Below are 27,741 nucleotides of genomic sequence, written 5' to 3'. Positions count from 1 at the left end.
ATTTAAATCTGAATTTTCTGCATATGCCTAGAAAGTGGGGAATAGCAACTCAGTTTCAAGAGCAAATAATGTATGTGGATGCATTTTCTCTCCTTCTAGGGCTTAAGTCCCTGCAGACCCTCCGCCTGAGTGCCCTTCTTTTAGGTGAGCTCACTTCTGAGACTGGAGCCCTGGTTGGCAGAAGGAGGTCTCAGAAGGGAGGATGTGGCTGGTGGAGAATTCTACTGTAATGGCTTGTTAACCATTTTTGCTCCTTAAATCAGGCCCACATTCACCCATCCTCATTTTCTACAGATCCGTGGCTGTGCAGACATGATTTAGCTAATGTCTAGTTTTGCTATGAAAATGAAAATGTCTGCTCAATGAAAGATTATTTCTCAGTATTTTTATTTCATTTTATTTTATTTAAACTTCATTTTTATGTCATCCAATAATCAAAGCTCTTTGGGTGGTTCATAGCCATGGCATTATATTGGAACTTGTTATAATACGACGGGGTGCTGATAAGTATTGAGCCTTTCCCAGAAAAAAAATGAGCTAGGAAGCTATAAGGTGTATTGGCCACTTTGTCTGTATTCAATGGTGCAAAAATCAGCTACCTATGATTTTAACTTATCTAGCCGCCTAGAGTGGTCTTAATCGACTAGATAGGCGGGATATAAATAAAATAAATAAATAATAAATAAATAAATAATCTTTCATGTTCAGGTCCAAAAGTGAACATGGCAGCACCTCCAGAAGAGTTCAGATGTGGAAGAGCATAGGACCAGAATCAAGTTCCTGTTTCTCCAAGGGAAAGGTGCAAAGCAGATCCATGATGAAATGTCACAAACTATGGGTGACAGTGGCCCTTCATATGCAACAGTTAAACTTTGGGTTGTCAATTTTAAAACTGACAGTTTCGGTGTTGAAATTGAGAAACCCAGTGGAAGGCCTGTTTCTGTCTCTGTGCCTGCAAATGTGAAAGCCATCCATGACATGATCATGGAGGACCGCCGAATATCAGCCAGACATATTGCTATGTATCCGAGAATATAACATGTGAGAGTTGGTGCCATTATCCACAATGACTTGGAAGTAAGAAAGCTGGCAGCAAAATGGATTCCCAAACTTTGGACAACCAAACAAAAGAGGAAATGTGTGGAGTCATCGGTGGCTGTTTTGGAACATTTTGCAAGAAATGAGTCATATTTCCTGGGCAAACTGGTAACTGGTGATGAGACATGGATCTACTGTTACAATCCTGAGACAAAGGGACAGTCTAAGGAATGGAGGCACAGTGGTTCCCCCAGGCCAAAGAAGATCCGAGTGCAAAGGTCGGTGTAGAAACAAATGGCAAGAGTTTTTTGGGACAAGAAGGGAGTTCTGCTGATGGACTACCTCCAACAGGGTTGAGCCATCAATGCAAAATATTACTGTGCTTTATTGATGAAGTTGAGGCAAAACATCAAGGAAAAACGTTGAGGAAAGCTCTCCAAAAATGTCATCCTATTGCAAGACAATAGCTCGTCACACACTGCAGGTGAAACAATGACAAAACCGACATCCTTAGGCTTTCAAGTCATGCCTCATCCACCCTATTCTCCTGACCTGGCTCCTTCTGACTATTATCTGTTCCCAAACTCAAAAAAACACCTAAAGGGACAATGATTTGGGAGTGTTCTGGAGACAACTATTGCTGCAAATGAGTGGTTACACCAGCAGTCGGAAGAATTTTATTTGCAGGGATTTAAGAAACTGCAGGACAGATGTTGCAAGTGCATTGACTTCCTGGGGGAATATGTAGAATAGTGTGGCAGTTACAGCTTCCTAGCTCAATTTTTTCTGGGAAAGGTTCAGTACTTATCAGCACCCCCTCGTACAGAGGGCAGTGTGGCCCATCTTTCACACAGGCAAGAAAAACATGGCAGAAATGAAACTAGAGGGAAGAAAGGATTCCTAAAAATGATAAATCCATCTTTCTTCTACTGACCATTACAATTTAGCCACTGCTGTTAACAGGAGTATCATTTGTTATAATGTTGCCTACTTGATCATGTGGGTGGAGTCTTTCACAGAATGGATTTCCCTGTTTTAATGCAGGAGTGAGTGCAGTAATTACAGGATCAAGGCCAAGATCATCCACATAATTGTTTTCCAGTTACTATGTGTGGGTGTGAAAGCTGGACAGTGAAGGAAGCTGATAGAAGAAAATCAATTCATTTGAAATATGGTGCTGTAGGAGAGCTTTGCAGGTATCCTGGACTGCTAAAGTGAGAAGCATGTGGGTCCTAGATCAAATTAAGAATGAACTTTCTCTGGAGGCAAAAATGATGAAACTAAGGCTGTTGTACTTTGGACACATCATGGGAAGGCAAGATTCAATGGTATAAAAACCCAATTATTCTAGGAAAAGTTGAGGGCAGAAGGAAAAGAGGAAGATATGTGATGGATTGACTCCCTAAAGGAAGCCACAGGCTTGAGTTTACAATAGCTGGGCAGGGCTGTTGAGGACAGAACATTTTGGAGACCACTCAGCCCTATATTCATAGGGTTGCAATAGGTCAGAGGCAACTTGACAACACATAACAAAGTCCCATTTCCTGAGTTAACAAACCATTGTCACTTTGTCTTTATCTGTTGTCTGTCACCTGGACATGGATTTCACCATCATAGAATAAATTTTGAGGACATGTATTTGTACTCCCTGTCTTTGAAGAAATGGATTTTGAAATAAATCTGTTAGTCTGTGAAGTGCTACAGTATCCCCTCCCCCCCTTTTTTTTTCCTTCTGCCAACATCCTGAGGCAGAGTAACACAGCTTCTTCTCTGGAAATTAGGTAGCATGTTGCTGTTGCTAGACAGCCTGAGACCAAAGATGGTTAAATTGTTAAGCTTATGTGTGATATGCCTAATAATACCTAATTTTGATTTTTGGGGAGATTGAAACGTGTAGTGAAAGAAACTTCAAGTTCCCACTTAGATTTCAGTTTTGGACATGTAAGAGGAATGTAGGCAAACACCTTTGGGGTACACAATTGACAGATCATCAGTACCTTGTTATTAGAAATGTCTGGGTGTCTAGTCACATGCTCAGTCAACTCTGAAAAGGGTTGCTGTTGCTACTTGCCATGGTGCCCTTCAATTCATAATTATTGACGGTTTAAAAATCTCTGCATTGAAATATCCAGTTCTATCTTTATCTGTATTAGAGTGTTGCACAATTTAAAATGATGGACATATATGAAGAAGAAGCCAAATTTACATTGATTGGATTTTTCCACAGTCACAGCAAATTTGTCCTGTATTCAAGAAGCCCCGTTTTACTTGATTATTCTTTGATCTTCCTATTTCATTTTGAAGTCTATTAAGTCATTTTCAGATGGTCCAGCTGGAATCTTGTCCTGGTGGGAGACACTCCTCAGCATTCATCCATTTGGCAAAGTGTATTTTTTGTTTTCTGCATAGATTTAGCCTACCCTCTTCCGGTTTAATATTTAGAGCTTGGAATATAAGCAGAAAGAACTTTCTTGACCTTAGCCATTGACTAGTGGATGGGTATCTTATTTAATTCATTATTTGCTAGCAGCTGTCGATGCACTTCTGGAGGGGCAGTGCTAGCCAAATAATAGACTTTTTCAACAGGGATATGTTTCAGGAAGGCCACAATAATCCTGCTTGATTCAGTAAGACTTACAGTATATCCACTGGTTTAGCATGTGCCAATTTGTACCATATGACACTAGCATATTCTGCTGTGCAGTAGCACAGGGACAAAGCTCATGTTCTTATTGTTTGTGGGTGTGCACCCCAGTCTGACACAACCAGTTTTCCAGTTATGTTATTTCCGGAGGCAACTTTCTGTTTGGTGTTTAGACAATTTTTAGGTCAGGGTTCAATCCAGAGTGATGTCCAAATACTTTAGGATAGGGCAGTGTTCCAAAATCTTACTTTCCCAGCTAACTTGGAGCTTCTTCTCTGCTTCTCTGTTCTTTAAGTGAAAGGCACAATATTCAATTATCTGTAGTAATGTGGGCAGAATAATAGGGTGGTTCTTTGAGAGTTTAAGGTCCTCACAGCAGCGACTTGGTCTTGCCTGTCTTATGGTGTGTAACCAGCTTGCCAGATGATATGTTTTAAAGTAGTTGTGGATGTCATCAGAGTAAAACTGATGTCACTGGTAATAGTGATATATTTGGCAGGATCCCTGATCTTGTTGTATGATTAATACAGTTTTATTTTGAGCGTATTACTTAAATGCTGGATGTGCTCAGCTTATGTTCCCAGAAGCCATAGTTTCAAGTCAGTTCTGTTTGCATACAAAATCTTTGCCTCTGGGTCCACATGGGTAATCCATCATGGAGATATGAAAAGGCAAAAATCAAACCAACAAAATGCTTTCTGAGCCAGCTTTTGGCAAGTGGAGACATGGTGTTCCTTCATATGTATATGTTAATGAACCATGCTGGAAAATCTAGCAATAAGTGTTTTTCTCTGTTATACTCAAAACTAACATAGGGAATCCATGATGGACCCTATTTGTGTTGGGTAGAAATATATTTGACTTGTCATGAAAGAACTGAATTCTTGCTGAAATCTTGGAATCACAAAAAAAAAGCCAGAACCACATTTTACTTTCTGCTTTCTCTTTCTCTCCTGCCTCTTTTCATTGGCCACAATCTTGCTGCATGTTTACATGACTGCTATACCATAGGAAATGTCTGCACTGAGTTTTTAACTTGCAACAATTCACTTCTGAAAGTTGCATGAATCGAGTTATTGCGATGGGCCAACAGAATTCTGGCCATCGTCTCTTCTTTCTTTACCTTGATACATGGCACTGTTTGTGATGAGGCTTCACAAGCATAATACAAGGTACAGTGGGGTTGAAACTTTCTTCATTTATAGTACTGTATCGCTTTCTGTACCATATACCAGCCTTCCCTAGCCTAATTCTCTCTGTGTTTGATTATATTTACTACCACCCTAGCCATGCTGTCCGGGAGAGAAGGAAGTTAGGGAAATGCCCAATAGACATTTTGTAACAGTATTGCTCTGAGTAGTGAAACTGTAGGTCAGTTCAAGGAATATGTGCAGTAAGTGTAAAATATCAGAACAGGGACTGGGGCAGCCCTTTGAACTCTGATATCAGGTGTAACAGGTCAGTGATTTAAGATTCTATCATTAGAGCAATTTGCAATGCTTTCGTTTGTGCAGAGCTTGGCAAGGAGGATTGATCCTGACCATTCTGATCAGATACTTTGGCACCTAGGTTCAAAGATCCTAATGTCGCTCTTGACACGGAGCACAATCCATAGGGAAATTCTCCGGCTCAAGCTGCACAGGAATGAATGGGGGGTTATGAAAGCAACTGCCATCTTTTGTGAGCTACCATGGTTATATTTCTCATTAAAAGGCAGGACAGAAAGATCGAAAGTACGTAAATACTGTACTGTAATGAAGTCACTGTATATTCTGGAACTTTCTTGAATCCCTCTTAGGGACCTAAGGAAGGGACCTGTTGCTCTGAGGTGTTGAGTGCATTCTCGGTTACCAATCTATCTCAGTAGAAGGTGCAGATGCAGTCACTGTTATTCAGTCAGGCAGTTGGGAAGGAGGCAGAAATAGAGAGCACATGTGTCTAGTTAAGCTCCGCTGCTGCCTACCACATGTCTCCAATTTAATGCTACTTTCTGGGAGAATATGTGCAAAGGGAAATTTAAAAAAGCAGGCAAAAAAAACCTGACTGCTAACTGCAGATATGAAGTTTATGGGTTGTTTCCTTGATTGTGCCAGATCAGCACCTGATGCACAAAGTTAAGACTGATCTGAAGAAAGTTCTAATTAAGCCCAGAGTGGTGTTGGGGATTTATAGGAATACGATACAGAAGCTTTCTCCTGCCCAGCCTCCAGCTTGTAGAACACGTACATGAGAGCAAGCTGGCTGCCGAAGCAATACTTGTGTGGCATCGTAAAATATCTTTTATAACACAATCCCTCATGTGAAGGAATGAGAAAATGAAGTTGCTTCCAACCTCATAGTTTGCAAAGCTGCAAATTATATGGAGCTCATGGGGTGATGATCAAACATTTTATATTGTGATGGTCTGCTTTTTAGAATGGTAGCTTTCACATAGGTACCACCCCTTCAAGTGTCATTTTAGCATATTCTTTAGGGGCTTACTGACTAGTGCGCCTCTCATATTGAATCGCTTTCAGAGTTTTTTAGAGAGTACTCAGAAGTGGTTTAATATTCCTTTCTTTGAGATACATCCTGGGACTGTGCAGCTTGCCCAAGGCCACACAGGCTTGCTGTTATGGGATGCACAGCGTGGAATTGACACACACACCCCAGTCTCTACAGCCAGATACTTAACTCACTGAGCTATCCAGCCAGCTTGGATACATGTTGGATACACTGGTGCAGGCTAATTTTGCAAACTGCTGAGTGATGAATCCTGAAACTAGGACACTTGCTATTGGTTAGATGGCAAAAGCCTGTATTTTGGTCAAGGCTTTAAAATGAAAGTAGAGGCTTTGAAATGAAACAGAATTTGCTTGTATTCTAGAGAAATGATTTCTACAAAACTAGAGCAGCTTGCATTTAGATTTCATTTCCTTTGCTTTGCTTTGTCAACAGTGGCCACCATTTAAAAAGGACCAAAATACAGAATATATCCTCAATGTAAGATTTATGGTTAAATCCAACGCAGCTCTTGCCAAAGGCAAAAAAAAAGAAACAGCCAGAAAGATGCTTGCTTTGGCATTGGGCCTGGCCAACTATGTCTCTGGAGCTCCAGGATAAGTTCTGCACTGCATTATCATAATAGAGAATGTCGCTTGCTGACACCTTACATTCTGTTGTGTTTTGTTGTGTTGTGGTGTTGTTGTTTTTAGTTTGTTTTTTGCTATTGTAAAAGGTCCAGCTTAGCAGACCACCCAGAACAATTTCATAGTACCTCATGGCCTCATGGGAATGACCACTGGATAAAACACTTGATGCTTGTGATATTGTGTCTTCCAGCTGCCCTGCCAAAAGACCAAGTCCAAGTTTGAAGAACTGAATCATTAGTCCCTCTCCCCAACATCCTTTCTTTGATTTCCATAATCTTTTACACTGAGAAGTGCTAAAGACCTGTTCATTGAACACGTAAAATCACAAGCAAATTTACAGGACTCCACTCTTCCTCCTTCCCTAGCCACAAAGACTATCTTAGTCTGTTTCAGACTCAAGAGAGTAGAACCTGAATCTGAAAAAATGTACAAAGCTGATTTCTAAATTGGTAGTTCCCCAAATCAGACTACTACTGATATACAGTCCTTGAAAATATATGTGAGTGGAAGATGATGTTGTCTACTGATACTAAGTTAATGGAGTCACCCTAGTTGGCATTCTATTGCTCTTCATTTCTGTCTCCCATTGGTGCAGTTCTTCAGTCAACACAGTGCAATATTGGATTCAGCAAGAGGCTGACAGATGAAATTCTTATGCTGCTTTTAATCTTAAATACAGAAGTGACAAAAATCTTGATTATTTTTTGTCTGTTTCATATTGCTGTTCGGCAGAAATGTGAAAGCATGGAAAGACCTGCAGAATGAGTTTCCTGTGCTAAATCTGATCCAGAGGCTTATGCTTCCTATCCAAAAAATTAATCCTCTGGCTTCACTAGGAGAAGTAAAGTTCTTTTCCGTAAGGGTCAGGGATCAAAGGTGGGAAACTAAATCCAATTATTAGTCCCCAACCCAAGCAGAGTATTTGAAAGAATGGGACTTGTTAAGGCTCCAGTTATCTAAGTACTATTGATGTGATGGATTATTGTGACTAACAACTGGAATTATCCTAAGGTGCTCTCCAGTGGTGCAAACTTTGTAAGAGATATGTGACTAACACCAGTGTCCACAGATAATCTGTTTAAGCTAAGATATTTATCTGTTTAAGAGCCAATATAAGACCTGGCTCTTGAGACAGGCCTTCCCTCCTGTCAATACCTAACTTATTTCGCCATCCTCTAGTGTATTAATATTTTTTTATTTTATTTTAATATTGTTAGCTGCCCAGAGTAGACTTCAGTCTAAATGGGTGAGATATGTTAAATAAATAAATAAACAATAATATTAATAAATACAGCGGTGTCCCGCTTGATGATTACCTTGTTAGATGAGGAAATCGCTTAACGATGAAGTTTTTGCGATCACAAAACAATGTTTTAATAGCAAAAAATCACTTCGCGATGATAGATTCCCTGCTTCGGGAACCGATTCTTCGCTTAATGACGATCAAAACCGCTGATCGTCTAGCTTTCAAAATGGCCGCCCGCTGTGTAAAATGGCTCCCCGCTCACTTTACAGGCACTGAAAATGGCCACCCTATGGAGGATCTTTGCTAGATGCTGAGGTATTTCGCCTATTGGAATGCATTGAACCGGTTTTCAATGCATTTCAATGGGACTTTTACTTTCGCTTGACAACAATTTCGTTCTACAGCGATTTTGCTGGAACGGATTATCCTCGTCAAGCGAGGCACCACTGTAATGTTACTGGGAATATGGCCTAGTAACAGAACATTCACAAACATAAGAAACATCTTTCAAACACAGACATTCTTGATCAACATCTGAAACTTGTCCAAGCTGTCATGGCAGGTAAGCACTTCACACATTGCAGGTTCAAATTCTGCTTCAACACTGGAGGTTCAGTCAAAATAAATTCATGTGGTGTTATCTGCAGACTGCCTAGCAAAAGGTCAGTATGGGTTTTGGGTGCCATAATATTCCTACATGAGTAGGTTTTTATGAGTGCATGTATTACTTGGAGTAGCTTTTTTAGGCAAATTGTGAGCAATGTTTTTTATGCCCAGCCTCTGCAGACTTTGACATTAGTTCAGCAACATACTTCATCATATTCACTGTTTGCGTTATGTCACCCCTGCCTATTTTTATTATCTATTGTTCTCCAGTAAACCGAAGTACCATCTGTCATTATATATGTCTGAGGAAGCCCCAAGTCTTGATTGTCTATTATATGTGAGCTGAAATTCAGTAGTAAGGTACTGAATCAGTGCAGATTTGGTGAGTCAAGTCCTCCATAAATTCTATTAATTCAGTGGGCCTACTTTAGACCTCAGAGAACTCAATCAGTACGTCATCACCACAAAATTCTGTATGGTAACCCTCAAATCCATTCTACCTCTTCTCAGAAAAAACAACTGGTTCACAGTCATAGATCTACGAGATGCATACTTCCACATCTCCATCCACCCCTCCCACAGACAGTTTCTTTGATTCCAACTCAGGCCCCAAGCCTACCAATTCAAAAGACTTCCTTTCGAACTGGCAACAGCTCCCAGAGTCTTCACCAAGTGCATGGCCCCAGTGGCTGCTTTTCTCAGACTTCAAAAGATCCTCATCTTCCTATACATAGACGACTGGCTCCTTGTAGCTCATTCCTGCCACAAAGCTCACCAAGACACCCTTTTCACCTTATCCCTCCTTCGCAAGCTCAGTCTCACAGTCAACATGCAAAAATCCAAAATGAGCCCTACAAGGATTATTCATTATATCAGGGCTTCCATAGACTCCACCCGAGCTCACACATTCCTCCTGCTCGACAAACAACAAAACTTCATCTCCCTCCTCCAAGGTTTCACCCCCAACGCCTTGGTTCCTGCCATCCTCGTCCAACGTGTACTAAGCACCATGGCCTCCATGACCTCAGTCGTACAACACGTACACCTGAAGATGAGGTCTCTACAATCATGGTTTCTTGCACTTTTCGACCGACTGACAGATCCTCCCAACACTCTTTTAAGAGTTACTCCCAAACTCGCCTCACAACTGCAATGGTGGCACTTCATCCCAAATCTCTCTATGGGATGCCCTTTCCAACAACCACGTCCTCAAATACAAGTCACATCCAACGCCAGCCTTACTGGCTGGGGAGCACGTTCCGGCTCTCTCAAAATACACACGAATTGGTCCTGCAGAGAACATTCACTGCACATCAATGAGTTAGAACTATAAGCGGTAATAAAGATATGCAAAGCATTCAGAAACGTTCCAGCTGGCAAGGTGGTCCAAATTGGCACCAACAACACCACAGCCATGTACTGTATTCTCAAACAGGGAGGCACAGACTCCCCAAGCCGCCTCTATTTGGCGGTCGACCTATGAGAATAGTGCCTCTCGCACCACATATGCCTTGCAGTTCTGCACATCACAGGCCAGGACAACGACCTAGCTGTCTTTCTCAGCCATGCAAACTCACAACCTCATGAGTGGGAATTAGATCAAACAATTTCCCTCCACCTGTGCAAAAAATGGGGAAAACCGACTCTAGACCTTTTTTGCCTCCAACAAGAATCGGAAATGCAAGCACTATTGCTCCCGTGCCGGGATTGGCAAACACTCCCGAGGAGACGGCCACTGACCCAAGACCCTCACATATCTCTTCCCGCCATTCCCGCTCCTCCACAAGGTAATTGTCCGAATACAACAGGACAAACCCAACACCATCCTCATTGCTCCTTGGTGGCTGAGATAGCCCTGGTTTCCAGTGCTACACCACCTATCCTCCGATGTCTATCACCTCCCTCACCTACCACACCTCCTCACACAAAACAACTCCTGGATCCTTCATCCCAACCTACCTGCTCTGCACCTAGCAGCATGGAAGATTCTCCCTCCTTGATGGATGTTCTCCTTTAAGCAAAGAAGCCCTCAACTAGAAAACCTTACCTGTATCAATGGGAAAAAAATTCAATCTTACTCCAGTTCTTTCTCTTCCTGCCATCAACCTGCCTCTTTCCACAGTTCTCCAATATTTTCTCCATCTCAAATCTTCTGGTCTTTCTCTCTCGTCTATTAGAGTCTATCTCTCGGCAATTGTCTCGTACCAACCACCAACCTCTCCAGCGGTTCGATTTTTCAGACATTCCACCCTCAAGCGCTTTCTTAAGGGATTGTCACATGCTTACCCAGACATTAACCTGCCCTCTCCACAATGGTCCTTGACCTTAGTCTTGCAACAACTCACTAAACCTCCATTTGAACTTCTAGCCTTGCAGATCTCGGTCTAGTTTCCTTCAAAACAGCCTTTCTTGTTGCAATTACTTCAGCTCCCCAAGCAAGCAACCTTGCGGCCCTACACCATCATTATCCTTATATACAATTCTATCCTGATAAAGTAAAGCTGTTCCTCAGTGTCTCCTTTCTCCCTAAAGTAGTGTCTCCATTTCATCTCTCTCAGCCACTGATCCTCCCATCTTTCTTTCCATCACCATCCACAACCCATGAACGACTTCTTCATGCTTTGGACGTCAGGAGGGCCCTCTCCTTTTATTTGTCACGAACACAACCCTTTCGATGTTCCCCACACTTCTTTGTCAGTCATCAACTTCCTAACAAGTGCCTACAAGTTAGCTCCCAGACGATCTCTCGCTGGGTTGCCTCTACTATTCGGCGTGCATACCAGCTTGCTCAACAGCCAGTCCCTCAAGCTAGTCACCCTCATTCCACCAGGGAAGAAGAACAGCAGGTTACTCACCTGTAATTGTAGTTCTTCAAGTGGACCTCTGTGATTCACACATCCCACCCGACCTCCCCTCTGTCACGCCATGCAGTATTTTTCTCCCTGCAGCAGTTGATAAACTGAAGGGAGAGTCCTGGCACCAAGGAGGAGGGGTCTATTCTAATGTGTTTTTTGCTACCGCAGAAGCTCTAGAATGTTCTGAAGAGGCTCTGCGCAGGCACGAATCACCCACAGTGTGAATCACAGAGGTCCACTTGAAGAACTACAATTACAGGTGAGTAACCTGAGGATTTCAGTCATTGTTGCACAAGCTACATGAGTAGATCTGATCAGTGAGCAGTTGTGAGTTCAGGAAACAGACCAAATCCATTTGTTAAAATGGTCTGATTTGTCTCGTGGTCAAGAATCCATGAGATACTGTAGGTGCCAAATCAGTAATATACATATCAGCAGATTCTAGGCTTCTGTAAAATAAAGTACAATGTATGTGTTCCCGATGAGGTCTGTGACAGCCATGAAGTTTAGAATCTGTCCTGACACAGTAATCTTTGGTGTGCATATGCAAATCTTCCAAACAACAAGTCTTATGGGTCTGAACATAGGCTCTGAGACAGATCAACAAGAAGAATGTTAGGCAGCAGATTACTTTGCATAACTGTAAGATTTCTAGACTATCCAGGTTCTAAATATGAAATATATGAACTCCAAAATGGCAGTGGTTTTACACAGGATTCTTGACCAGCAGATGAAAGCTTTATAAACCATGTCTAATTACACTTCCACACAACCAACCATCATTATTTAGACTGCTATATACCATCCTGCAAAGTCTAGTCAAGACTGCTTGGTGTGTGCCTGGTTGGCAACATAACCCCCTGCCAGGTCATGCATGGCTGCTGTTCCATTGGCCACCTACTGTTTCAAAGCACCAAACTGAGGAAGGGGAGGCCTCAGTCTTCTCCATGTCTGCAGATGGGCTTTAAGGCAAGTGTTTGTCATTCATACCTTTCTTGTTGGATGAGTCTAGGGCCAAGCCTGTGCTTGAGGTCTTGACCTCAATCAGCTAAGCTCCTTTCCCTCCATGGCCCTTCCTTATTTTAATCACCAAGTTCTAAATAATTGGTGGGTAGCCTGTAATTACAGACTGTGTTTTGGATTTCTGCAGACTGTTCCTTGTATGCTGAACATTGCAGATTTTGGTTTCCCATGTCATTCCCCAGTTCTCCACAATATGTTTGATTTCATTCATTTGTGTTTTCTGGGACTGAAGAAAATATAAGACCACTATTTCTTGGCACTCTTGCTATTATAGGTGATGGAGCCTTTGCTTTTTTACTGGCGCTCTCTCTCTCACTCTCTCTCTTTAAGTATAGGGTTAACTTCCCTCAACATGCTTGATTTATAGACAGATAGCAAGCTTTGAAAGTCAGCAGTGCTGGCACTGTGTAAATCAGCCTTCCTTATTTATAGTTTCAACAGGAAAAGGAATTATTTCCCAATTCTTTACATTTCTTTCCGAAGCAATCGACCACCCTGTCCTTTGGTTTAAAGTTGTGTAGCTTTACCACAAAGGGGAGGGGGAGCACATGAGGCCTGGGATTGCTCTGTTATAAAAACTCCAGATTGTATGTTCTTGGACATCGCCTTTAAAACAGCTTCCTTCAAGCCCACACAAGAGATGGCCTGTGTCTTTGGCTTCCTTCTCCCTGCCCCCCCCCAAACAATCTCTGACCTCTTAGAAAAATAAATAAAAGATAAAGTGAGGCCTGGAATGCTGCAGAATGAGTATACATTTTACTCTCTGTTGTTTTCTGCTGGGATTAGTTGTTTACAATGGAGGCATGGGGGGGAGGGGAGGGGGAAGAGTTGTGGCCTTGCTGAAATTAGAAGCATTTTGGAGTCATCTTGTTAGGTGGTCTCTGCTTTAAAGACTTAAATCCTTGTAATCTACCCCCTCCCCTTATGCCTTCTTGGTCATCACTCCCCCATTCTTTTTCTTTCTTTTTTTTTAACTCATTCTCTAAAAGCCTCTTTTTTCTTTACTACACCTGGACAATACATTAACATATCTTAGCATTTGATATCCTGTGGTACCACAAAACTGGGTTAAAACCCATCTTAGAATGCAGGAGGCCGACTCAGCTGTTTGTCTCTTTGCTTGGTTACAAGCAAATTCAGTTTGTAATCCTGTCCTAAACCAAACTATCCCAAGTGTTCACCATTGCTGCTGCTGTTGTAAACATTGTCATTATTAAAAATTAAATACCCTTTTAAAAAACTGTTCTACAAACAAAAGTGATTGCAGTGTTTATTACTGAACTAAAAAAATGATGCAGATACTTAAACTAATATTTATACAAATATTTATCCAGAATTCAATAAATAAACGCCGTGTTTATGCAAAAGTTTCTATTTGTTGGCTTTGTTCCCCCAGTTTTACAATGTGTCATACCTAGGCAATTGATTCCTTCGGTTTTGGTTTTTGCCCTAGGCTTGGCTTAGCTGTATATTAGCTACCAGCCAGAATCCTGTTGGCCACTTGCATGCACATTGAAGGAAACACAGTGGGTAATTCCAGCTCACTGACGTATAAAGCCCTAAATGGTTTAGGACCTCGATATCTAGCGGAACACCTCCTCCCACCTAGATCTACCCGAATCACTCGTTCTAGCCAGGAAGGGTGGCTGGGGCCTAACGTCGAGGGAGGCCCGGAGAGAAAGAACAAGAAACCAGGCCTTCTCGGCAGTGGCCCCTTGCCTTTCGAACGGTCTGCCCCCAGAGATCTGTCTTGCTCCCTCATTGGGTATTTTTAAGAGCCAACTCAAGACCTGGCTCTTTAGGCAAGCTTTCCCTCCTGTCATCACTTGAATATTTTTTTCCTATCTTGAACTATATTACTACTGTTGTTTTTTTATTTTATTATATTGATTTTATTCTATCTATTATTGTTAGCTGTCCAGAGTAGACTTCGGTCTACATGGGCGGGGTATAAATTTAATTAATAAATAAAGTGCTACACACATGCCATGAATACAGCTGGGCATACAATCAGGCATGTAACCAACAGTACCTCATCAGTAAACTTCAGCGTTTTTTTCCTGTGTGCTTCTGAGTAATCAGTAGGATTCTGCCAATGTAGCAAATGAAAGTTCAAAAATTAATGTACGTCTTCCACCATTGCACCTAATAAAGTGAATGGACTTCTCCTTTCTCTCTTTTCTCCTCCAGTCTCTACATGCTCTCCATATCTCCAGGAAGTCTCCTTACTCTCTAGAGCAAAATTGGGAGCACACAGGAGAAGGACAACCTGTGCTGCTAGGAGTGCCCATAACACGGACAGACAGAAATAACTGGAGATAACCTACTACGTTGTACTTCCACCACATATACAAAAGAGCAGCACAGAGTAGATCACACAAACTGAAACTTTTATGAATAAGATTACAGTTTATCTAATTTTATATTTTGGGAGACATATATCAAACATAATTTATTTTGTAATTTATAATTATAATTCTCTTAACAGAATTATCCAAACTTCTAATGAAGATTTTGCATCAATCAAACATGGTAATAGTTCTGCCAGACTTTTTCCCCAACTTGTTTAAAAATGAACTCCATATTGGGAAATAATGGGAAGCAGTTGACATTGCATTCTCACAAATACATTTCCCATACCTTTCCAATTAAATAGTTTCACAAAATCAGTTAATGTGATTCTTAGTTGTTCCATATCTGGACTCAGGTAATATTTGAACTTCACAATACTTGAACCAGTGAGCATTCTCTTAATTTATTTTAAATTGATTAGTCAAAAAGTCATAGTCATTGGAATATATCTCAAACAGTTGCAGTTCTGTGTTTCATCCATATGCAGATTGTGATGTGATTTTTAAGCTAGTTGTTAAGATACATTAGCATACATATATGTGGACTAAAATATTATTTATTCCAGATTTTTAATACTGCAAGCAGGAGATGTAGGTAAAACATAAAGAGGTTGTTGAATGAGAAAAGGGAAGCTGGGGGGGGGATGTTATTTTGCTTATTTCACTGCTACACTACATCCAAAGTAATTCTAGAGACCCCAACTCTCAGGTTTTGGGTTGGTTGCAAGGAGCAACAGCAGGAAGAAGAAAAGTACCCTTGTGTGAGTGGAACTCCACTTAGGGTTTCTTTCAATCCAGCCATTTCACCTCTGCCATTTATATACCTACCAGGTGGAAACCATGGTAAGTGAGACAGCACTCTCTTATTGTTTCTTGTTTTTTATTGTACCATGGGATTTAGCTATCTATACTGTATTGTGTATATAGCTATATATTATATAGCTGGCTATATATACATCATTTTAGGGGCCTGGAAAAATAAAATGGAATTGGGCAGGATGCGCTATCCGTTCTTTTTGGTTTCTGTAAAAAGTAATGTGATTTACCCTCCCAACTAAAATTAGGTAGAATTCATTGCACATCTGACAGTATGAAATAGCCTTCCCAAATAATGCATCATTTTTGCATTGCACTGTATTTCACTACAGTGCCCAGAAAAAGCAGTCATGATTGTTGTAGGCCGATGGTTCCCATCTTTGGGTCCCCAGATATTCTTGGACTAAAACTCTCAGAAGCTTTCCCCACTAGTTGTGCTAGCCAAGATTGGGGGAGTTATAGTTCAAGAACACTGGGGACCCAAGGTTGGGAACCACCGTTGTGGATGATCAGAGTTGTAGTGCCACCAGTTTCAAGGATGCAAGGTTGGAGAAGGCTGCCATTGAGGCCAATCTTGTGTTCATGCTTGCCATCTCTACAGCTATTTAATAAATAGAGTACTGTATTTCAGATGCTGAGAAGACATCTACTTTCACTGTGCTGAAAGTGGTTTTCTGAATAACAATCTGTATTCCAATAAAACTCTCTATTCTCTGTATATATGTTTGCATAGGTAAGTGTAAATGGTATAAAAACTATTGTAAAGACTTCAAGGATTTAATAAAAGCTATTGTAAGGGCTTCTAGAATTCCATATTTATAATTCTATAGGGATGCAGTGCTTAAAACTGGAAATTAGGTTGCAATGAAATGAGATGCTTACTATAAAAGAAAATAAGATTATTTCTTGCTCTTTACACTGGGTTGGGAGAAGGGACAGAAAGTAGGCTGAAATTAAATAAACACAAAATTCTTCTGCTGGCAGCCTTTATGGTCTGATTTTTAAAATGCACACCAAAAAGCATTTGCAAGTAATTTCCAAATGGCTGTATTACATCTGTCAGTGCATGGAAGGAACACCCACAAGATGTGTTTTACTTCTTCAATTTGTTTTCCACTCCTGTGGTAAAAGCTGGCCAAACTGCTCTATTGTGTGGCAGGGCCATAGTGGAAGTGGGGAATTATCAATGTGTGCTTGAAATCCTGCATATATTGATTACATTCTAAAATGTTTCCAACCCTGGGATTTTTTTTTTCATCCTGGAGCCAGAGAATATGTTGCCCTAGTTTTGCTGGCATGTAGCATCCAAAATAAGATTTCTATTCTTTCATTCATTTTTTCAGCTCAACATATGTTGTGTTGAATGGCATTTCTTACCCTAATCATTCCAGGCAACAGTAAAGTATGGTTCATGGATCACTGGCCCCAGATCTGTTTCCCAGAGACTTGACTGTCGAGATTGGTGCTGGCAGATGAGTGGCTCTTTCTCTAAATTTAGGTGTAGGGAATAATTTTCAATGGGAGTTGGGGTGGGGAAAGGAAAGGTTACCCTGTGCCTCCTAATATTCTGCACCCTCCAGTGTGTTCCCCCACATGACATTTAGGTTTTGTGGGGGGGATGAGGTTTGTGGGAAGGTTTCCTTTCAGCATTAATTGCCTTCAAGGAGGGGAGCTGTCTCAGAAATATCATCATTGGGGAGTGGAGTGTCAACGTCCCTCCTGCATTTCCTTTCCTAGCAGCAGCCATTACGTTTAAAGGAGGAAATCCTTCCCTGTGTAGGCAGTGACTGCCCCCCTCCGCTTTAAGCTTAATTACATGAAGCGTGGCAAGTCCCTCTTTGAATTTTAAATTAACTGTAGTTATTCCTACATTTGAACACTCACATGTCCACAAAAGCAAGCAAGTGCACACTCACACCCACACACCATAGCAGACGTAGATGTAGAAGTGTGCACATTTTATCCAGATTCTTGCCTTGTAGGCTTGAGTTTCTAATCTTAAAAGTGTCTAGCAATGGCTTTGTTAAATACAAAGCTACCAGTCTCTTACTACCTCCAAATCTGTGTCAAAATGTTGTGTCGTTTGGATACACCACCATCATTGGTAGATATTTCACTTAGGCTGAGAGCTTCAACATAAGATGTGACATGGTATGGCACATAGCTCACAGAGATCCACCTCAAAGTTTTGCAAGAGGTTGACAAGGTTGGTGATTTTGTGCTCTACCTGTGAACCCACACCTTTGGTTTCAGTAAACTGTCATACTGAACTCAGGATTTGTGTCTCCCAACAATATCTAATTGGCATAACATTTTGGCATAGGTGTGATAAGTGCCCATGATTAGAGGGTTTATGGTTAACATATCTTTGAGGAATGCCCAAGGTGGGCAATATTGGCGTATCTTTATTAGGCTAATTAAAAGTCACAAAACATTGATCTGTATTTCAGAGAGCTCTTCAGATATTTAGAAAGGAGGAAAGACGATAGTGTTACAAATGCTGTCTATTATGTGTTATTACATTAAAGCTGATAATCCTAAAATTATGAGCTTTAATGTAATAACACAGTACATTAGCCTGGAATGATTAGGACAATTAGACCAATTAGATCAGTTGTTGCCCAGTTTTTAAAAAAAGAAAACCATTGTACCAAAGTGTGCTGAGGTAAAATATTCATCTTTTGAATATATAAAAGCAGCCATTACTTTTAGTGTTTGTTAAAATCAGAGCTTCTGAACACTTAATGTCATAGATGAAAATAAGCACAGAAATTCACGGCAAAACATCAGTGAGAAAGACAAAGAACGGTACTCTGTTTACTTCTATGTATTACATTTTTATTAGAGACATTTAGAGGAAAGAAACTGGAAATCTTTCAGGAGAACTCCATTGTAAAGGTTATAAAGTTATAGTTTGCAGTCCTCTATGGGACCAAAGCAGGGATCTCCTAAAATACAGTGACCCAAAAAGAAGTGATTTATGTGTACATTTATGGAGTTTCCTTGTGAGTTACTGGAAGAAAAGTCCAGCAACACTTGGGATTTACAGTGTGCAAACCCATGGATTCCAGGCACTTTTTAAAATCCTCCTGCCTGTGTGGGAGGGTGGTCAGTTTTTATCCTATCATTGCTGGAGGCATTGGAAAGGAAGCAGCTGTGTCAATGCCTCAGGAACAGGGAGCAAAGGGAGAGAGCTGTCTATACAGCCTTTCCCCCCTATTAACATCTCAATAAGAGGCCTTGCCAAGGCAACCTTAACTAGATGACTCCATCATGCGTAAGTCTGCAGCCTTCCTGTGCAAAAACGGAGGCACATGGTCTTAGAGCAAGGCAAATCTTGCCTGCTCAAAATGTCCCCCTTTTCATATCATTGGTCTGCTTCTCTCTGAACCCTATGATGTCTCTTAGAAGAAGGAGTTAAATTCTTTTCAGCAAGAAGATTGTCAACTTAGCTTTGACTGCAGAAGCTCAGTTTCTGATTGTGTGACTGAGATGGGAGTCGGTCTCCTTAGCAACCCAGGGCATTATGATCGTATCCGTGTGAATTTTCATTAAGTCCAGGCAAGGTCTCTATCTTTATATTTGAAGCCTTCTGTTTGCCCTTAGGTTTACAGAGGAGGACTTGCCTGCCTTGGCAGCAGTTGCTTCATGGGATAGTGGCAACCAATAGGGGAGGGGGGCTTCCCCAGGGTCTAAATCTGCTCTGTGTATGTGTTTAGAATGGGTGAGGTATTTTTCATGCTGGAATTTGGAAGAATAAAACTTAAAAATGTCACATTCACATTTCAAATGATGTTAGCAGTTTCTGCAGTAAGAAAGCACAAGTTATCCAGAATGTGTAACAAAAAGAGAAGAACAAACAAATAAGCTGCCTTGTATCCTGTTGTGTAGATCTCCCTATGAAACAAGAGTGATGTCACTGGCAACACAGATTTCCATTAATTAAAGAGTTCCTATTTCAGTTTGGGGGTGAATGTGACTTCACATAATTGTGCCCAAGTTATGCACACCCTGAATTTAAAAAAGGAACTCTTTACTGTAATTGGTGGCAACCAGACACTACTAGTGATCTCATCCCCATTGCGCAGGAGAAACTGCTCAGCAGGAATATTGGCCATTAATTCATTTCAGTTGCGGAATCTTCAGCTGACAATAAATACAACATTATGTGTCACTGTGAAAGGGCCTATTAAAAGTGCTGGTAAATTCTTTAGAAATTGGAGGACAGCCACAAACACCTTATGAGTTCTGAATTCCTCTGCACAGATTTTTGTTTCCTGTTCCTGAATTACAGTACACACTCTGCATTTCTGTAAACACTGGAAGTCCAAAGTTATATCCTAGATATAATGCTGCATGATAAAAAGATATCTGCGGAAGTAGCTGAGTGGCCAAGATTTAATTTTTCTGTTTCTGCATCAGTTCTTATGGGAGAGGGGGAATATTAATATTTAAAATATTTGTAATGATCAATATATTGCTTCTCATAACCTTTGTTCTGTTTGATGGTGGATCTTTCTGAGGCAGACAATGGCAAAGGGCTGCATTAGGAATCTGGGCGTATGTCTTTGCCTTCTACTGCTCTGTAAACTGTGACTTTAAAAAAATAATAAATTTGCAGAAACGAAGGTAGAAGAATCTACCTTTCATCATTTCGGCTGTGTCCTTGTTATTCTAGCAAACAGTGTGCAAGGTTGCACCAATTCGGAATCCCTGAACCAGAGAGCATTCCTGGCTTTATTTTCTTGGCTTTTGTTGGTTTAACATAGCAGGGTATTTGTGTGTGCATGAATACAAAGTCAGTGGCAATATTTACCCTAATACAAAAGATTGGGGAGAGCTCTGTAAGGCTGCAGAAGCTGCAAATAGAAAAGCATCCTGGATGTGAAAGGTGGCAACTGTCTTGTCTTTGTCCTTTTGTGTGCTTTCTTTGTGACATCTGGCAGTAGAGCTGTGTCATAGCAACTAAGCATTTAGGCTGCAAAAAGAGAGAGCTGGAATTTGACGAAAGGCAGGTTTGATGTTCTGAATTTCCCAGAGGAAACCACCATATACCTGCTCAGGTTGTTCGTCCACCTCGCCCAGCTTTATCAACTGTGACTGGCAGCGTCTCTCTAGAGTTTCCGGAAAAATGTTTGCTACAACATCTACTATCAAGTCCTTTTCCCAAATGGTGATCAGACTTTCTGCATACAAAGAGCCATGTCCTGCATCATTTTTTCCTGATGTTCTTGGCTGTAGTGAAGATGGTTGGGGCAGGTTATCACTATTCTTCTAATCTAATTTCCAATTACACCTTAAATTTTAAACTTTTATTTTTATCTTACAGGTGCAGTCTGCAGAACTGTGTTATATGCCATCATGTAGTGATAGAGAAAGGAGCTGATCTCAAGGACTGTTTGATCGGAAACAGCCAGCATCTAGAATCCAAATGTAAGCCAAAAAATGCCCTTTAACTTAATGCTTTCATTCCTTTTTAACTAATATTGGAAAAGTAGTGTCTGTCATTTGAAAGGAATAGAAACCCTTCATGAAATAGAGGTTGTTCAGGAGCCAAATGAAGAAAGTAGCGACATTTACATTGGCATGTTGTAGATAAAAATAGTCCTTTAAAACATGGCAACATTTAGATCATGTATGTAGTACCGAGAAGCACTAAGAATTGCCAGCTGACTGCATGAGCTAAAGGAGGTGTGATTTTGTGACATGAATACTGTACCTGTATTGAGAAACATGCAGCAAAGTTGGGAAGAGTGGATTGGGGAAGATTTTTAGAGAGTGATCATCTGCCTATCTGCCACCTCATCTCTGTTTGTCTCCTGAATAATCATGGCACCAAATTAACATCTGGCTGCATCTGTAGCTTTAAAAGAAGTTTATATTCAGAGGATATGCCACCTGGAACTGATGCGTACATTGTGGCCTGTAACCTTTGTAGGTACTAACTACCAGTATAAGCTGCAGGGGCCAACCTGTTACCTAGTGTCTGGAACCAAAGGGTACTGAATAGAATGAAAATGGAGCACAGACATGCAAAAATAATAATAAATAAATAAAATTTAAAAATGTAATCCTCCTCACTTTAAATATGAGGTGCTGTCTAGAAAGGCTCAAGAGATTGGTACCACAGCCTTGGAAGTTGCTTTGTGTGGATTGGTCTGGCCAAGCTTGATGAAGGATAGGTTGTCTAAACTGCTCTCAACAAAGTACTTTAAAATGAGGATTTGGTCACTCATGCACATTTTTTCTCTGACATCTGCCTTAGAGCATACTGTGCATCTAGTTGTTTATTGTCTTGCCCCTAAACCAAGGGGAAGGAATGAATGCTACAAATTGTGAGCCCTTCTTTCAGTTTATTTTACTCTGGGACATACAGTACTAAGTGACTATCATGTTGATTTGGTGAAAACCATGGTAATAACTTGAAAACATCTGCTCTACCGTAAGTCTGAAGTTCTGTAGCCATTCTTTGTGAGTCATACATTTTGAGTGCAGTGTTGTTTTTATTTCTGTTTGTTTTCATTCTAATGGATGACAAAAACCTAGACAGAACACACCTCCTTAAACCTAGCTGATTCCTGGTAGCAGTGTAGTGTTGGCTCCTATGTCTCACATACTTCATTAAATTCTGTTCAAGCTAGCATTTTGCCTTTTTTCACACTACAACATTCAGATCTGTATTGCTTTCTTCTCTAAGAAGCGCATGCATCTTGAGAAAACCATGTGGGCTCTGGAATTAGGAAATTGAACATGTCTTTAATTTCTAAAGGATTAGAAATTGAAGTTTAGGGTCTTTCAAGAAGAACAGCCAACTGCATTGTTTCCTAGTCCCTGTTTTGACATGATGTTTGCTATTGTCTTGCAAGTCTTAAACGTTCTGTAATAGTCAAGTCTGGCTGAATGGTATCAAGAGCTAATAAAGTTCTTTTGTACTATGATAGAAAGTATATGGTGAGCTTTAAATTTGCTCCTACCTATGGCATCATAATCCAGTTTTTTTTTCTTTAAAAAATTCTTTTAAAAAACTTCATCAGAAACCATGCCCAGGTTAAGAATCAATTTATCAATCGGTGCTTTTATGAAAATGTCAGAAGCGGTGTGTCGAAAACAGTATTTCCTCAACTAGAATCTACCATAGGAGAAGACTGCTCAATGTGGCCTGAGGTTCTCTCAGTAAACAACCTATATGAGTCAGATACTTTGTTGCTACCTGTCTTGTTAACTACAAAACATTTGTATCATAGCAACTGTGTGTCTTGAAGCCTTGGAATTGTAGAGAAGAGGATATGGTGCAGTGGTAAGGTAAAAGTAAAGGTTCCCCTTGACATTTTGTCCAGTTGTGTCCGACTCTAGGGGGCGGTGCTCATCTCTGTTTCCAACCCATAGAGCTAGAGTTTGTCCGAAGGCAATCTTCCGTGGTCATGTGGCCAGCATGACTAGACAAGGAATGCCATTACCTTCCCAACGTGGTGGTACCTATTTATCTCCTCACATTTTGCATTTTGCATGCTTTCGAACCGCTAGGTTGGCGGGAGCTGGGACAAGCGACGGGGGCTCACTCCGTCACGTGGATTCGATCTTACGACTGCAGATCTTCTGACCTTGCAGCACAGAGGCTTCTGCAGTTTAACCCGCAGCGCCACCACGTCCCTATGTATATGTGGATGGCTCTGCAATAATACAAAAAAAGCCTCCCCATCTTCTAATAGTGTACAATCTGTTCATCTCTTTTTCTTCCTCCCTCCTTTTTCTCAGAAGTAGGCAGGAGAAACCTGTATATCTGCAAATGCTAACTAGATTTCTGTTTTCCAGAAACATCAGCTATTATGCAATTTTTACTAGGTCTTCATATATCTGTCTCACTAGCACATTGGTTTTTTTTTATTCTGCCATGACTTGATTTAGTAGACTTGCTTGCAAGGAGTAACTGACTGGTTTTAATGGAAGCTTTCTTGTTTAATTACTAATTCCCTGTTCCTCACTTCCTCTCTCCAGCCTGTCCTAGCTTGCAATAAGTAGAGAGAATTAAGCATTTGCTTTGTTGTGGCATCTACTGGCTATTCTCCCTTCCTAATAGAAGGGCAGGAGATCTTTTATTTAAATTAAATTGTTCAAAATCATAATTGAAATCACTGCTCATCTCAGTAAGACTTGATATAATCACATGATCTTTTTCACAAAATGTGTGCTCTTTTTTCCTAAAATCTTAATACAGATTTTTCACAATACTGTACGTATTTTCTGCTCTCTTCATCCATCCCCCTCAATCTCCCTGCCTCTGAGCTGATTTCTGGGCCAAGAAAGCATCAGGGATCACTGGCATGGTCGCTGCAGTTGTTCCTTTCTTCCGTGATCCTCTTAACATATGGCTGTTTTGGCATGGAAGGATGTTGTGTTCACGTTTTGAGGCAGAGCTGGTGTTTTCCTGCCACAGCTGGATCTATGGACATTTTGTTTCTAAGGATATCCATGACATCTCATTCCTCTTCTGGCCCTCTCTACCACGTCCTTACTCCTCTGTAAGATATCTGCTCTTCTCACTAGGCTTCCAGTGCTTGTGCAAGAGAATGCTAGTATAGTAAAATATTGATCACCAGATACTATTTCATCTTGGTTCAGCAAACCTCTCTTCTAAGAAAGAATGTCCTTCTGGTACTAATCCACAATAAAAATGGTTTTGTCCAAACAGGAGTCTGAGGTGTTTGTTTTTAATGAAGATGTTTTTATAGAGAAAAGCTTGGCCATTTAGCAAACAAATAGATGTAACAATATGGCAGATTGGAAGAGGACTATTGATTCCCTCTTTCTGTATTTATCACACCTGACAAGATTAGAAATCACCCACCCTATCTCAGTAATTTGCATCTGCCAACTAGTGAAGCCTCATATCTGAGTGAATTATTGCATTCTGGGAGATGCAGTTGCTCCTGAGAGATGGGTGTTGATGGCTCAACTGTACACGTCCATTACTCTGTGGTCCTTTGGTTTATTCAGATCCCTGAATTGTCTAAATAAACCCTGAAAGGAATGAAGCAAGCATTCACCCAAAGCTCTTTATTTGCCCTGCCCACACAAACAAACCAGCCCCACCACCTGTTTTCCTTCTCTCTCACTGCATGGAACTTCCAGAGCTACCCCTGCCGCCTGACCTCTTCTAGTTGCAGCTGCTCCCTCTGTCCTGGAGCCCTTGGTGCACATCCCCTCTGTGTCATTTAATATCCATTAGACTAGGAGGGGAGAGAGAGAGGGAGAGGTTGTTCTGTGCACCGGCTTGAGCCACCCAATACATGTCTACTTCTGCAACCTCATTCCCACCATTCCCCTTGTATTATTTTTCAATCTCTCTCTTTTTAATGTTATTTATATTGCTAGTTTTAAAACTGTGTCCTCCTTCTAAAGAGTGCTCATACTCAGGCCAGTCCTTCAGCACTGGTGTATAATAGAACAATGCTTCTGTGCCAGGAACTGTTTTCTATTTTATTTTAAAGGATTTATAAAACAGTGTATATAATTGAGTGAGTAAATGGAACATTTTTTGAAGCCCTTGAGGGCTGGAACTTCGTGGTGGTCCTTGGTTTTGGCCTTAACGCCATCCCTCTTCACTTCCCACACACCCCTTTGGCTGCTGTTGCTACTGCTGCTCCCCATCCTCCTTTACAGCATAGTTTTGCCACTATCAGCAGCAATCTGTCTGGGATAACTGAGCAAACAGCAAGGAGATGCTTTTATGTGCCCCCTAAAAGCAGGGCTTTCTAGGAGTCATGCTGCCAGCAAATATCCAGCAGAGTAATCTCTTTATCCATAGTTATTCAAGTTGTACTTTATTTGTCACAGAAACTAAGCAACATTCTAGGCCCTAAGGTTTCTGCAAGGTGCTACCTGCTTTGCTAAGGAGTTTGTTTACTGCATCACCCTTATGTTCCCATCAGATATTTCTCTGTAGCAAATGACACATTCTCCAGGCTATTGATGTTGGAGCACCCAGAACAAATGGGCCAGGCAGTGCTCTCTCACGGAGCACTAATCAGACATTTCGATAGGGCTCTGGATCTCCTTGGCACAGATGCTCTAAGTCTGAAACAATCATGCCAAGCAGAGACCAAATTCTGGGACCTTTTGAAAATCCCTTCTCTAATCCCCGTCTTTTCTTTGTGGCTTGAATGCATCTGAAACCCTGCCAATGGCAAATAAAAGACAGCCTGGTAAGAAATTTCTGAGGAGGTGGAGAATTTGTAAATGCCTATCTGGGTTTGAGAACAGGGAAAAGCCAGCTGAAAAGACTCTCGAATTGGGACTGAAAACTCCTATATAGCCCTTTCATTGCTGTTCATTCTGAACCCACTTCCATATAGGGCTGGCAGAAGAAGGGCCAGCTCCTTGCCAGTGGGAGGTTTGCCTTGGGGGGGGGGGAAGCACTCCCGTCCTTTCGGCCTGTGTGATTTCATGCTGTTGCCCAGATTTACACACCTGTCAGCCACAGCTGCTGGCTCCCTTTGGCTTTTGTTGCTTAGTGACTATGGTACATACTCCTCATTAAAGTCACCTTGTGCAGTTTGGTCACTTGTCTGTCTCAGACTGGAACAAACATACTGTTTTTAACTTCAACCTGTTGCTTTTGTTATTTTCTCTTCCAGGTCTGATTGCACAGATCATAAAGTTTAAACTCTTCCCCATCCATTCCCAGTACAACAGATATTTTTCTTTCTGTCTTACAGCTAAACACATCAATGAAGTTATAATGGGTACTGACCAGCTGATGGAAATCTGAATTTGGCAGAACTCAAGAATGGTTCCCTGAACTTGCAGCATGGCTAGAAAGCTGTTTTGCGAGGTTGCCTCCGAGCATTCTTGACATCGATAATGTCTCCTGCATCTGATTCCTATTGTCACCTAAATAAAGGAATGTTTACAGTGACATCTGTCTGTCTCTCTCCTCTATTTGGCTCTTCCTCAACTCCTCCCCTCATTAACATGCAAGCTGCCTTGCAGAGGGTGATATTTGTTCCTATAAAGACTGTGAATGCACCCTGTTGCCAGCCAAGCAGGGACCACACAGACTGTACTTAGTCAAAAGAACAGCTTAGCTGATCTCACAGTGATGGAAGTACAGCTTTCCCAGTTCTAGTACCATAGAAAAGCAAGACAGTGCAAGACAACTCAGTCTTCAGGCTGGCTTCATGATATTATGAAATGATTAGATAACATTAGGGAGAAGAAGCAATAAGTGTAAAATCATTGGATTGCAACCTTAAGAGGAGAAAAAGAGGTGGAAATAATGAAGCAAAATTACAGTGTATGGAATACCTTAGGAGTTTTTCTTCTTTCACTCTCTCTGAGAAGTATAAAGAAAGAATTTATTTGTTTGTTTGTTTGTTTGTTCCATTTTTACCCCGCCCATCTAGATTCGGTAATCTACTCTAGTAGATGAATAGGGTATACATATCTAAGATCAAGTTGTTTTTAATCCAACCATACATTTTTCATTTCATAGGTGAAAATGCCTGTACAATTAATACTCCATTGTCGTTGGTTGGCTTTTGTTTCTTTCTTTCCCTGCACACCATATAGTTGAGCTTTGAAATTTGTTGTAAAAAATGTGATGGCTTGTTACAGCATGTGATCAAACATGTTTAATTGCACATTTTTTGCGATAAGCATTCAGTATCTAAGTAAAGTTATGTGATCTCTCTCTCTTGAAAGGGAATCAGATGTATTTAAATTGGTGAATAGGTCACTGCAATCGCTTGATCAAGGTTTCTGGTAAACTGGTAAACTGTCAAAATATGCATGTTTATAAAGAAGAGAAGGATCAATGTTTGTTCTAGCTTCCGCTTCCTGTAAGGGTGAAACCAGAAGTTGTTGCTTTGGGATTGTGCCTAAATCTCTTCTATACTTTCAGTAAAATCAAGTTTTTACCTCCAATGAAATTTAAATTCAGTAAACTTCAGTATGTACTCAGTAAAAGAAGAAAGCCCTTTATGTGCACATGTGATAGTGTATGTTAAGACTTTTGTGAGCATGCTCCATCAGA

The 27,741-nt window shown here is 40.9% G+C and overlaps 1 protein-coding gene across 1 annotated transcript in view; it reads left to right on the top strand.

Annotated features, from left to right (window-relative positions):
- The window catches only part of EIF2B3 (eukaryotic translation initiation factor 2B subunit gamma), a 94,796-nt gene extending 68,171 nt beyond the window's left edge, over window positions 1-26,625 (top strand). The window contains exons 11-12 of the mRNA XM_020783330.3: window positions 21,040-21,143; window positions 26,426-26,625. Coding sequence (XP_020638989.3) covers window positions 21,040-21,143; window positions 26,426-26,478 — 157 coding nt within the window. The 3' untranslated portion in view covers window positions 26,479-26,625. The remainder of the gene's footprint in view (window positions 1-21,039; window positions 21,144-26,425) is intronic.
- The last annotated feature ends 1,116 nt before the right edge of the window (window positions 26,626-27,741 follow it).

The sequence above is a fragment of the Pogona vitticeps genome, chromosome 4 (genome assembly GCF_051106095.1).
Source record: "Pogona vitticeps strain Pit_001003342236 chromosome 4, PviZW2.1, whole genome shotgun sequence".
Lineage (NCBI taxonomy): Eukaryota > Metazoa > Chordata > Lepidosauria > Squamata > Agamidae > Pogona > Pogona vitticeps.
The sequence above is the reverse complement of the archived record's forward strand: the minus strand, read 5'-3'. Positions and strand labels throughout refer to the sequence as shown.